The following is a 12,627-nucleotide window of genomic DNA, read 5'->3' as shown; positions in this document are numbered from 1 at the left end:
GGGGCCAATCCCCGCCTTAGCGATTTGGCAATTGGACCCACATTTCGTCAACCGGAGGTGCCACAAGGAATTCAGCAGATCTGGTCATGAACGCATGGACACGCAAGTTGACCGCGAATATTCGTTGAATTCCTACGTTGAATAACACGTGCGTCTATCACCTGCCTTTTATTGCATCCTGCTGATGGACATGATGCGGCAGCTTCCGAGAGAAAAACTTCATCGCTGTCGGACACAAAACGAGACAGGAGTTCGAGAGGAACCGAGAGGATTTTGGTGTGGCCCACCGCGAACTTGATGGGGAAGCTGCGCTGGCTTATCCGAAGCTCGATATTACGCCAGGGGATATGATCAATCTGTGGATCTGGTTAGAAGCCACGGAAGGCCGATTGCATGGAGAAATCGTTCTTGTGATGGCAAACCGGAAGCTTGTGGAGGATACAGTATCTTATCGAGCGCCGACGTTCCTGGATGCTCTTAGCAAAACTTGCGCGCGTCGCCCAGCCCGCTACGTTTGGCTTGTGGCGTACATATATGTCCTCACCTTTTACGCTCTAGCGTTTGCACCTTGCCCTCCCCCATCACCCTCCCCCATCCGACCCGCACCCCGTCAAGGCCCTTAGGTCCCAGCCTTCGACATCATGGATACCCACGACCAAGAACGAGGAGGCTCTTTCGAGACAGACGATGACAGGGAATTGGAGGCGTTGGGTTACGTCCCATCCTTCAAGCGCGAGTTTAGCAATCTCGCTACGGTACGTCTCTGTTTTTCGCTCGGAAGGAGAGGCTGGGTGATAAGATTTATGGTGGTCGATTATCTGGCGGATTTCAGATCAGTTTTGCATTCAGTATCATGGTACGTCCATTTCACTCATCAGGAAGAAAAATCTGCGTTATCTGACCGCTTGCTTGTCTCCTCACAGGGTCTTTGCTCATCGGTCGCGACGACCTTCAACACACCGCTCACCCTTGGCGGCCCCTCATCTGTACGCTTCATTCCCTCCCAGACCCCACTGCAGCATATTCAGATAAGCGTCTTTCCCTGTTCAGGTCACTTGGTGTTGGATTCTTGGAGCATGCATGTGCTTTACTCTCGGTATGTGTGATCGTTCCTATAAGATGCTGTGGTTTATCCCCATTAACACAACGGAGTTACTTACCCTATTCATCTGGCGTTTAAGGTGCCAGTATTGCGGAGATCGTGAGCGCATTCCCAACATGTGGTGGACTGTAAGTTGTTGGCCCATTTTTCTCTTAAACGGCACCTCCCAGTGTGCTCGAGACCATCTTGCTAGCATCTCATACTGACCCTGTATTCAGATATACCGCGTCCGCACAGCTGTGTCCGAAAAAGTATCGTCCAATTGTAAGTCTGCCGTCAATTTGTGTTCGTGTTAACCCTGGAGTACGTTTGTTGATGACGAAAACATAATTCTGTAGGTCGGCTGGATTGTTGGATGGCTAAATATCTTGGGACAAGTCGCTGGTGTCGCATCTACGGAGTTCGGTCTCTCAGGGTACGTGCAGACTATTTTACTCGTCCTATGCGTTCCCGTTGCTCACATTACATTTGCGGCCTGTTTGTAACAGAATGATCTGGGCAGCCGTTGTTGTCGGTAAGGGTGGCGACTATGAGGTCACTCAGGGAAAGACCGTCGGCCTCTTCGTCGGCCTACTCGTCGTTCACGGTATCCTCGTACGTCTCAGCTTAATTCAATCATCAACCCTGACCCCTCACTATCAGACTTCGATTCTCACTCAACCTTCAATTCTATCTTTTTATATGACAAACGAACAGAACTGTCTTGCCACCCGGTGGCTCGCACGTCTCACGGCCGGCTTCGTTTTCATCAATCTCGGCGCCACAGTCGGTGCGTTCAACTTCTCTTTCAAGCCTTTCTGTCACTCTACGAACGTCACCCGCTGATTGGCTTTTACTGTCATCCTGTTGTCCGTTATGCAGTCATCATCATCACGTTGTTGGCGACGACTCCCCGGTCCGAGATGCACGCTGCTTCCTATGTGTTCGGAACCGATGGTATCATCAATCAGACAGGTGGTTGGAACACGGGTCTGGCGTTCTTGTTCGGTCTTTTGTCTGTTCAGTGGACTGTAAGTTGTTTGTATTCCTTCACGAGAAGGCTCTGAAAACTGACTGATTGTGGTGCTGTTTATCTAGATGACGGTATGTTCTTGATTTGACGCAGTTTGACTCGCGGGAAAGTAGCGAGGCTTATCACTCATGTTCTGTTTGGTTATAGGATTACGATGCGACCGCACATATATCGTACGTACACTGATAACTCTCTGGACCGCGAGGAAAATATACTCACTGACGCTGTTCTTCACAGTGAAGAAGTCAAGCGCGCTGCTTACGCCGCTCCTGCAGCTATCTTCATCGCAGGTGCGTTCCGAGCCTCCCTAATTTTGTATCGCCAAAATAACTCATGCATCATGCTCGTGAATAGTTGCTGGTACCGGTATTCTTGGATGGTTGCTCAACATCGTGCTAGTGTTGTGCTCCGGACCACTGTACGTCGCTTGTTTACCTGCCCTGTCCTTGAGCATCTGAGTTTACCTTCGCCTTCCACCTCTACAGAGAGGACCTCCCCGGTGCATCGGGCTCTGCATTCCTCCAGGTGCGTACCCACATTCAGCCCCACACATCTCACGCCGCCACTAATCATCATTCTTTCAACCACTCTTTCACCGCCAGATCATGTACCTTCGCATGGGCGCCGGCGGCTCCCTCTTCCTCTGGGTATGGGTCTGCTTCACCGCTTTCTTCGTCGTTCAAACAGCCCTCCAAGCCTGCTCCCGAACCGTCTATGCCTTCTCCCGCGACCATGGTCTCCCAGACGGCGGCTTCTTCGGAAAAGTCAGCACGAGGACGCACACGCCGATCCGTGCGATCTGGTTCACGACGGTTCTCAGTATTTTGCCTGGGTTCTTGGACTTCGCGAGCCCGGTGGCGGCGAATGCGATCTTCTCGTTGACGGCGATGGCGCTGGATCTGAGTTATATTGTGCCGATTGCATTGTGAGTACAATACGCTCTGCTAAGTCTGTGGGGTAGGGAGCTAATGGTGTGGTGGGGTTCTCTTCCAGGCGCCGTATATTCCAAGGTCATCCTGAAGTGACGTTCAAGCCAGGTCCTTTCTACATGGGAGATGGTCTTCTTGGATGGGCGGTACGTCGTCTTCCGTCCTGTTTGCTCTCCCTGGCTCTCATGCGCTGCTTGTTTGGAATCTAGGTCAACCTTAACTGTATCATGTGGACGCTGTTCGTGACGGTAATCTTCTCGATACCGACGGTGCTTCCTGTCACGAAGGATACTATGAACTATGCGGCGGTTATTACGGGCAGTGTTGTTATTCTAGCGGGAACGTGGTTTGTTCTTGGGTACGTCTCGCGCTTCCTATCTTCTCCACTCCTTCTCCCTCTCGCCTGTCCCATCACATCGATGCACTCCCATTCCACACTTTCGCGCGTATATCGTTATGTTGGCTTATCTCTGCTCGATATACAGCGCCCACCGACATTATCACGGCCCCCAATCGAACCTCCACGAAGGCGATGCACACCCGAGCACGTCTTCCGTCCCAGAGATCGAGAACGAAGACGCAGAAACGAAGAAAACGAAGATGTCGGATTAAGTAGAGCGCCTCGGCATCTATACCACGAACAGCGTTATAGACCCATCTTGTTTGCATATATCTCTTTTACAGCTTCAAGCGTTTGTTGTTGTAGGTGCCGCTGTGTTCTGGCTGCTAGTGGCGTCTGTCTGTTTGTTGTAGGTGTCATATTGCTGATGAGCCCCGTGTGCAACCATTGTGTAGGATGCTTGATACCGCTCTATAATACGGAGGGATACCTTTTTGTTTACTTGCTATCGTTGCTGTTGGATTCGTGTGACGTGGGCGATTCTGGTGTTTGAAGGTTGAACGGATTGATCGTGATGCAGACGAAACAGTCGCAGCGGAAGATGCAAGCTGGAGGAAGTCGAAACCCTGGACTCAGAACAGGGCAATGCTCTCTGGTCTCATCCTCGTTCGCGAAGTAGATGCCGCGCGTATGCATGTTTCAAACGACGCCACAGTCTTCTGCTATTGTACGACGAAGAATCGTCTCTTACAGAGTCTGCGATGCATCGAGGCGGTAAGCACACTGGACGAAATTGTTCTCAAGTACGTCTGTGATTCCATCAAATGTGGGAGGGTTGACACAGGACGGATATTGCCGAGCGCTTTCGGACCCCGATTAGGTTATGTAAATGCAATCGTGAAGTCACCAACGCCGATGTCTAATTCCTCACCTTCAAGCTATTTCCTCCAGTCTTCTCACAATCTATCTCGTGACGACATCTCTGAGCCTCGCTTTGTCAAACGCTTTCATCTGATGCTTCCTCAAATCCCTGATTCTCGTCCCGATCCAGACGAGTACCACGCCAAGATGGATGACGACGTCCGCGTTATGATAGGCCCTATGCGCTTCGGGTGGAAATTAGACGAAAATGTCAAATCTCTCACCGACCAACAGTCCGGCGATCTCCTCTGGCTCATCATAAGTGGGGCGCTTGACACTACCAATCTTCACTCAGAGTGGAACACACCACAAGGCAGCACTAATCGACTCTCTTTATTCAAGAAGGCGCTCGTAGTCGCTGGCCCCGCCCTCAAAGAAGCCTTCGTGAGCGCCTTGCAAGAGAATTCTTTCAAATATATACGAAATGCCGGTATGTACACAATTTCACCCGAAAATTCTTCTGGTCGTTCTTAATGTCGTCTACTAGCCTTTTTACGGCAGCCATTTATTGATCCAGCCGTCAGGCCAGTTGAAGACGAACATACGCCGGCTGGTAAGTCATCGCCTTCTTTCTTCCTCTCACGGACTCTGTACAACGGACTCGACCAACAAATCCATTGTAATAACGCATCGATCCAAAAGCACGAGGTAAGTCGGGCCCGCAAAGTAATGAGTTCGGTTTTCATTTAGCCACTCGCAATTTCCAGCTGTGCGTGGCGCTTGGGAAAGGGAGTATGTTACCTCTACTGCTGAACATTTTTGTAATATGTTGGAAAAGATGAAGCAAAACAAGAACATAGACTACGGGAATACTGTAGCCATCGTGCAGAGCTCGGGGACTGGAAAGTCTAGGATGGTAGACGAGGCAGCGCGCTTTATCTTCACGCTTCCCTTCAATCTACGTGATGACACTGCCTCTCACTGTGAGTGCTGATACCATTAGCAGCGAGATGCCACATCTGATCTGCATCACTATCGCTTTGTTTTTGTTAGTTATGTCATATCCCTCCCCTGATCCCTCTGTCCGTAACTACCTGCTGTCTCAAGATATGACTGATATCTCCGTCCGGACCTGTTACCACGCCTTCCTCATGGTCCTCTTCAATTCCGCGGAAAAAGAACTTTCGACACTCTACGGGGATGGAAAGTTGGAGAAGGACAAATTGGCGGACCTGTGGCGGGATCATCTCAAGACCGGACACTTTCGAGACGAATTCTACAGGCACGTCGTCCTTATCTCTACTGAGGAATATGAGAAAGTAAGTCAATCGAGTTTTCGTTGTGGCATGTTTATCGCGCGTTTGTTTAGTAACCATTTGTGTAGACTAAATCTGCCGTGAATCAAGAGGGCGCGCTCACAGACATGACGAGCAAAGCGATCCAAGCATGCAGAAAGCTCCATGGAACTCTCCGCGATAAAGCTAGCAATCTCCAAGGAAATGTTGATATCTTCATATACTTCGACGAGGCTCACGTGTTGACTGAGCGTAATCCATTCGATCGCGCAAAATCGTACACCCTATACAAGGTCTTGCGTTCAGTGCTCAATGAATTCCTGGAGCTACCAATGTTTGTCGTATTCCTCTCTACCACATCTCATGTCGGCGCGTTCGCACCACCGTTAGGCCTCAAGGATTCCGCACGTACTCTTGCTAGCGGAGCTCACCAAGCACCAATCACCGAGACCCCATTCGACTGCGCTCCCAACATCCTAGTCAAGCCGGACACGCACACCTTGGAGGATGTGGCGGACGTGCGTTTCATGGCACGATTTGGTCGGCCCCTGTAAGTCTCTAACAGCACTCTTCGTCCCCCCTCCGCGTCTCATGTTGAACATCACTCTCTAGTTTTTGGACCTGGATGGAGCAGATAGCTGGCGTCGATGGGAATCGTTCGATCGACACATTCATCGGAACCCTCAGAGGCAAGCTTCTCAGTGATAAAGATATCTCGAAACCTATGGCGGAATACACTGCGCTCGGAAGGTTGGCCGTTCTCGACGTCCGGCTGAATCTAGAGTATGAACCGCTCGTGGAGGGTAATCGGTCGCTGAATTCTCAAGCGCAGCTCATCAAAAGCCACATGCGCATTGCCTACTCCATACCAGCACACCGTGAATACTTCCGTTCTGGATATCCAAGTGAGCCGATATTGGCCGAGGTATGTGAACGTATCCCCTTGTAACCATCTATCCAGACAGTCTGATCATGTTCCGTTCGTGATTTGCTAGGCTGCCTCAAGACAACTGCACCTTTGGCGCACCGAGAGACAGACGGCGTTCTTCGACATACTCAGCGAGCATATGAAAAACGGCCTTCTAGATCGAGGAGAACGCGGAGAAGCCGTAGCGCGTATGCTTGTTACCGAGGCCTATGATCGTGCAGTCATCGAAGAAGGCAAGGCAGAAGGCAAGGCACACTTTAGTGATGGTTGCACTGTTGTGGGGTGGATCCAACAGTTCTTCCAGCAGGAGGTCGCCACTGCCATCCTCGATAGCACACCAGCGAACTGCGCAGGACAAAGGCTCGAAGATGTTTTCAAAGATGCAAGGCTTCGCTTCACTCATTTCGCCAAAGCCGCCGACGATCACATTATCAACACGCACTCCATGTTTGCAGCCTTCGCCCGCGGCATGGCGTTTACCTGTGGGAACGGCCAGAGTGCCATCGACTTTATCCTTCCAGTCCTTCTCATGAATGCCAAACTCAGTCCGTGGGTCATGACCGCCATATTCGTCCAAGTCAAACGGCGCAAGAGGGCCGGGGATTATAAGATAGACGCCGAGGCCTTGAAGTTTTTCCACAAGGAGGGGCCCGACAAGTTAGCAAAAGATACCCGCCCGTACATCACGCTTATCATGGATCTCGGCGTACAGCCGAACCTTCCTGCTTACGCCACTCTCGCTGCTCAGGATGTGATCAAAAGACACAAAAACAAGGCCAACCTCCCCCAGGTAGCGCCTACCTTCACACCTACTCGACCTCTTAGTCCTTCAAAGATCACTGTCTCCCATACACCGCCGCCATCGAGCTACAGTCAGCGCCGCGGTCCCCAGCCTGAGGCTCCCGTGAAAGGACATCCACGCTACGAAGTCGGCGTAAAAGGATGCTCCAATACACTGTTCAAGGTAATTGAGGATGCAGACCGACAGAGATACCAGGAGCTACTTCGCATCAACGAGTTCTTGTATGAACATCCTCGGCCGGAGACCATTCCCCAGGTGATGAACCTGAAGCCTATGTTTGCGCTCGGCAAGAACAGCTACGACTGGGTCGAGTCAAACGTGCTGAATGTGGAGGGTGTCTCTCCATCTGAACTCGGCGTTAACGAGCGCCGGTTCTGGGTAGGTGCATACGAAGAAAGGAATACTTGATGTGATAACGGATGACTCCTACCGGTTATTTATTTACTTTGAATTTGCTTTTCCGCCCTCCGCTATCAAACATGTCGTGTTGAATATGGTCTCGTTGTCGTTTTCGCTCGTTATCTTGTCGCAAAACTTGCATTTGGCTGGTCAGCCATAGCGAAGCCTGATAGCAGTCATAATGCCTGAACAGGGAGCGTGCATGACCGGACCAGCCCACATCGGGCCTGAGCAGGGCTGAGCAAGGCTGGTGCGGGCTGGTCATCTTGAAGTCGTCTGCTGAACAGAGCTGAGCAGGACTGGCAAGGACTGGTCATTTTGGAGCCATCGGCTGAGCAGGGCTGATCCTGGCTAATAATGTCTGTACATAGCTCTGATGCCATTGGCCAGTGCTGAAGAGGCCTGACCATGTCTGATCGCTGAAATAGTATACTGGACTACAGGGACCTTGCTAGGCCGCCTCGACCTCAAGAGAGGGAAGATGAGGGGTGAAAGATCTGGCGGAGCATTGTGGGCATGCATTTCGCGCCACGAAAGACCACGATATATTTAGAGCATTTCCAGTATAGACCACTCCGCGATGACGCAGTGGTCTGTTTCGCGACTCCAACGCAAGGACGTGAGCAGCATAACACAAGTCGGGTGTTCGAATCCCTCGCTGGCCTGATACTTGTGGTCTATAAGAGACTTCTAGCGAGTACAATTCGTAAGGAAAGTAAGGAATAAAGGTAAGAGCACTACATGAGTAAGAAAAGGATACTACAGAGGGGTACAAGGAGAGGTACAAAAAGATGAAACATCCTTTTTCTATTATTCCTATATATCGTCGTCAGGACTGCTCAGCCCGCAACACGCCGTATAACGCCTGTGCAGGTCCGTCAGGCTGATCAGGCCTGATTGGCCTGACCAGCCCGCTCATCCCCTTTCTAAAGCTCGGGAACCCTGATCAGGCTCTGTTTCCCTGGCGGGGATGTTCAGGCATGGTTTGGCAACATCATGCAAGACCAGCCAGATGCAAGTTTTGCGACACTGTCACGGGAATGTTGTTCAGTTCCTATTTGACTGATGTTTGATGTCTCTGTGTTTCTCGATATTGCGTACGTCTATGTGGTACTACTTCACTAAGTACTGAGTATGTTGTGACTACTATATGAGTCGTGGCTGAACATGAGACGTTATATAAGAGCTTCAACTGAGCAAGAGATTCCAGGCTTGTTCCAGGCAGTGCCTGCACAGACTGTACGTGAAGTACTTAGTAAGCACACATCTTGAGCAACAGCACGTCGGTTGAAAATCTCGCCAGAACGTGAAGAACTATTGCCATAGAAGTAAAACAATGCTTAAGTACGTTGCTTTTTGGTTGCGCATGATTTACACTTGGCGGCAGAAGCCGAGGGCACAAACAATGCGGTTTGACACGCGGCGGCGGACATTGCCGGCTCAACTTCGCAAGCAACTTCATATACTTACTCCACAGAGCGCTCGCGATAGACCATCCCCCAACGATGTCCAACTCTTCACGTCCCGCTTCTCAGCCTATCCACAAGCGATCCCACGACGACATTGACATCTCCGATGCTAAACGTCCTCATCTTATGCTTGCGCAAGTTTCTGATAACGACACGGACGAACTCTGCTTTATGAGGGACTGCGGAACCTTAGCGTTGCTCATGGAATTCAAATACGAGCTGGGTGCAGTCGAGCACCTCTCCGATCAGCATGCTGCCGACATTCTCTGGGCGGCCGTCGCACAGGGCCACTGGCGGGCCACCCATAAAGATTGGCGCGTTACTAACTTCGATGCTAGCAACAATGAACGTCTGGCTTATTTTTCACAAGCGACGTCTATCACTGGGCCTCAACTTAGGGATGCCTTACGTGAGGCCTGGAATGATCGGAAATTCAAACACATTCGGAACGCTGGTATGCATGTCGTGTTCCTCCGATGAAGCTTCTTACACTCACCTAACCATCTCAACATCTGTTAGCCTTCTTAAAGCGGCCATATATCGTTCCACGGGACATCAGAGAGATGGAAAATGAAACGGTAACTGGTAAGTCGCCAGTTCTTCTCTCATTGGTGCGAGTAACGTTTTCTGACGAATCGGCCTACAAGCACGAGGTGAGCCTCAATATTACAGACTTTCCACTCAGTCACTGACAATACTTAGCTATCCGCGTCGCGTGGAGGACGTCGTACGTCACTGACAGCGCCCATTATCTGTACGACCTCGTCTTAAAAATGAAGCGGAATACATGGACACAAAACCGTAGACACGATTACGACAACACTATGGCGATAATTCAGAGCTCGGGGACAGGTAAATCTAGGATGGTAGATGAGACAGCACGCCTTGTGTTTACTCTCCCTTTCAACCTACGCTCTGAACTTGCGTCCCGAGGTAGGCCTTGACACATCGTCGTTAGAGTTAGTCTTCAGTCAATGATCTCGTACCCCTTTTTAGCTTTGGCGTATCCTCCTCCTGATCGGGCCGTTCGCGGATACATGTGTACCAATCCACGTGAGGATGTAGTTCACGTTCGATACCATTTGTTCCTCGGATGCCTGTTTCGGCTGGCCAAAGAGGAGCTCGAAGCAGTCTACCAGGGCCCAAAGATCTCTCAAAGGGAACTAGCGACCCTGTGGCGAGGCCATCTTGAGGAGGAAGGTGTACGCGATGGATTTTATGGGCGCATTGTCGAAATTTCTGAAGTAAGTATCTAAACTTACCTTCTCTTCGTCTCTGATTTAGACATGGGTCCTCCTAGAAAATGGTTGCGTGCAATTACACTCCGATAACTACTATAAGGGATGGCACAATCGAAGACATGAAGAAATTTGCACAAACCCTCGCCTCTAAGGTTGATAAACTCACGGACACCGTCAATATCTTCTTATATTTCGACGCGGCGCACGAGTTAACTCGGGCTCCATGTATCGAAGGCACAAAATCTCTCTATAAAGTGCTACTTTCAGTTCTGAACGACTATACCGACTTCCCAATGTTCGTTGTGTTTCTTTCAACCACGTTTCGTATCAGCAACTTCACGCCTTCAGGAGGGACCGAATATTTCGACGGTGCCACAGTATCAAGCGGAGCACACCAAGCTCCCATCACCGAAACCCCTTTCGATTGTGCGCCCAATATTATTGTCAAGCAGGACGCTCACACCCGGAAGGATGTCGCAGATGTGCGATTCATGTCGCGATTCGGTCGACCGTAGTGAGTCTCTCACTTTCACCCGTATGCCTTTGAACATGTCTGACTGTAGGTCCTTCAGCTTTTGGACATTCATGAACCAGATCTCAGAGATAGAAAAGAATCGCGCCATCCATTCGTTCCTCTGTACTCTCCGCAGTAAGCTCATACAGGAGACAGACTACACAAAGCCACTCGAAGATTGCAGTTCGTTCGGGCGACTAGCTGTGGCAGACGTTCGACTTTGTCTGCAGTACATTGAAGGGAACGGGGCGTTTGACGTGCAAGCGCGTCTCATTGCAAGCCATATGCGCCTTGCCTTTTCAGCCCCTGTACATCGTCAGTATCTCCGTTCTGGTTATCCTAGCGAACCAATGCTAGCCGAGGTACGTCGGCTTATACCCCCTTTCGGACTCTGGGGTAAATTCTTCTGTGCAAAGGCTACATCGATCTTACTTCCTAGGCTGCTACACAACAACTTCGCCTTTGGCGCAAGAAGAGGCGGACGGCGCTGCTCGATATACTCTTCGAACATATGGAACGTGGCCTTCTGGATCGGGGTGAACGGGGAAATGTTGTCGCCCGCATGCTCGTCACTGAAGCGTATGATCTCGCGGTAGCTGAGAAAACTCATCCCCCTTTGACGCCTGATGAGCAGAGCCGATTTTTCAGCTTGGGTTGCCACCTTCTGGATTGGATAGAGAAATTATTTTCAGAAGGGCGCGCTCAACAGATCCTCGAGAGCTATCCAGCGAACTGCAAAGGACAGAAGTTCAAAGACATCTTCAAGGACGCATGGATCCGGTTTACGCACTTCGTCAAGTCTGCAGACGATCACGTAATCAATACGCACTCTATGTTCGCAGCATTCGCTCGAGGCATGGCGTACATCTGCCAGAAAGGCGGAAGCTTCATCGACATCCTCGTTCCTGTCCTGCTCCGTGACGTGAAGCTCGGTTCCTCGGTCATGACCGCCATTTTTATACATGTCAAGCGACGCGACAGAGCTGGAAACTACATGATAGACGTTGAAGATCTAGGCTTCTTCCACCCCGAACCCGTTGGCAGATTTCCGGACGGAGATGACCGCCCATACATCACGATCGTCATGGATCTCGGCGTACGAAACACTCTCTCGGCCTATGCTGCTAAACCTGCAGCACAGCAGATGATCAAGGAAAACCAGACCACCGATGGAGGAAAGGACTTCTCTCAGGTGTCGGATACCTCGACTCGACTCGACCTTCGCCCCGTTCCCGGCGTGACCCATCCCCGCTACGCGATCCACGTTTCCGGATGCTCTGACACGAATTACGGGGTCATCGATGAATCTGACCGGGAGAAGTACAAGCAGCTCCTCCGCATCAACGAGTTCCTATACGAGCATCCACGTCCAGAGACCATTCCCAGGGTGATGGCACAAGAGCCATTCTTCGCACTTGGCTCGAACAGCTACTCCTGGGTGGAGTCGGATGTGCTCAACGCGAGGGACCCTGCGAATGCTGACGATGAAGAGGATGAGGATGAGACGTTCCATATTAGTGAACACACCGACAATTTCACGCGTAGCGATTGATTCATGGACGTTTTACTATGAATTTCTTGTTTCTTCTGCTACTTACTCGCCGTTGATGTCAAATATGTCTTCCGCACTTTTCGACAGTTTTCTCAATTCATTTGCTATCCGGTTTTCCTGCTATCCGCAATCAAATATGTCGTTTATGCTGTCGTTGTCGATTTCGCCCGCGAGTGAGTAGTT

At 50.6% G+C, this 12,627-nt stretch overlaps 3 protein-coding genes across 3 annotated transcripts; all 3 read left to right on the top strand.

Annotated features, from left to right (window-relative positions):
• The first annotated feature begins 588 nt into the window (after positions 1–588).
• Positions 589–3,880, top strand: STEHIDRAFT_100461 (APC amino acid permease). Its single transcript, XM_007306468.1, has 19 exons — positions 589–755; positions 833–856; positions 924–986; positions 1,051–1,096; positions 1,182–1,230; positions 1,321–1,366; positions 1,441–1,517; positions 1,591–1,696; positions 1,799–1,871; positions 1,964–2,112; positions 2,180–2,185; positions 2,262–2,287; positions 2,352–2,404; positions 2,469–2,532; positions 2,600–2,639; positions 2,717–3,039; positions 3,108–3,189; positions 3,253–3,401; positions 3,529–3,880. The coding sequence occupies exons 1-19, from the start codon at positions 642–644 to the stop codon at positions 3,653–3,655; spliced, it is 1,617 nt and encodes a 538-aa protein (XP_007306530.1). The 5' UTR covers positions 589–641; the 3' UTR covers positions 3,656–3,880.
• A 418-nt stretch (positions 3,881–4,298) lies between these two features.
• On the top strand, positions 4,299–7,677 carry STEHIDRAFT_170107 (uncharacterized protein; the record flags this gene model as incomplete). Its single annotated transcript, XM_007306467.1, has 7 exons — positions 4,299–4,734; positions 4,792–4,857; positions 5,006–5,227; positions 5,298–5,563; positions 5,629–6,089; positions 6,152–6,464; positions 6,535–7,677. 7 exons carry the CDS (start codon positions 4,299–4,301, stop codon positions 7,675–7,677), a joined length of 2,907 nt encoding a protein of 968 aa, XP_007306529.1.
• Positions 7,678–9,173: 1,496 nt separating this feature from the next.
• STEHIDRAFT_112791 (uncharacterized protein) lies at positions 9,174–12,444 on the top strand (the record flags this gene model as incomplete). Its single annotated transcript, XM_007306466.1, has 7 exons — positions 9,174–9,591; positions 9,657–9,722; positions 9,840–10,070; positions 10,134–10,381; positions 10,438–10,889; positions 10,942–11,254; positions 11,332–12,444. 7 exons carry the CDS (start codon positions 9,174–9,176, stop codon positions 12,442–12,444), a joined length of 2,841 nt encoding a protein of 946 aa, XP_007306528.1.
• Between the last annotated feature and the right edge of the window lie 183 nt (positions 12,445–12,627).

Source organism: Stereum hirsutum (assembly GCF_000264905.1).
Source record: "Stereum hirsutum FP-91666 SS1 unplaced genomic scaffold STEHIscaffold_11, whole genome shotgun sequence".
Lineage (NCBI taxonomy): Eukaryota > Fungi > Basidiomycota > Agaricomycetes > Russulales > Stereaceae > Stereum > Stereum hirsutum.
This window is presented reverse-complemented; position numbering and strand designations above follow the sequence as displayed.

What these genes read in the sequence shown, in the direction of transcription:
- STEHIDRAFT_100461 (XM_007306468.1), top strand. Translation starts at nt 642, where the DNA reads ATGGATACCCACGACCAAGAACGAGGAGGCTCTTTCGAGACAGACGAT. An exon ending in CCCTTGGCGGCCCCTCATCT is followed by an intron (nt 987 to 1,050) that starts GTACGCTTCATT and finishes TTCCCTGTTCAG; the next exon opens with GTCACTTGGTGTTGGATTCT. An exon ending in ATGCATGTGCTTTACTCTCG is followed by an intron (nt 1,097 to 1,181) that starts GTATGTGTGATC and finishes CTGGCGTTTAAG; the next exon opens with GTGCCAGTATTGCGGAGATC.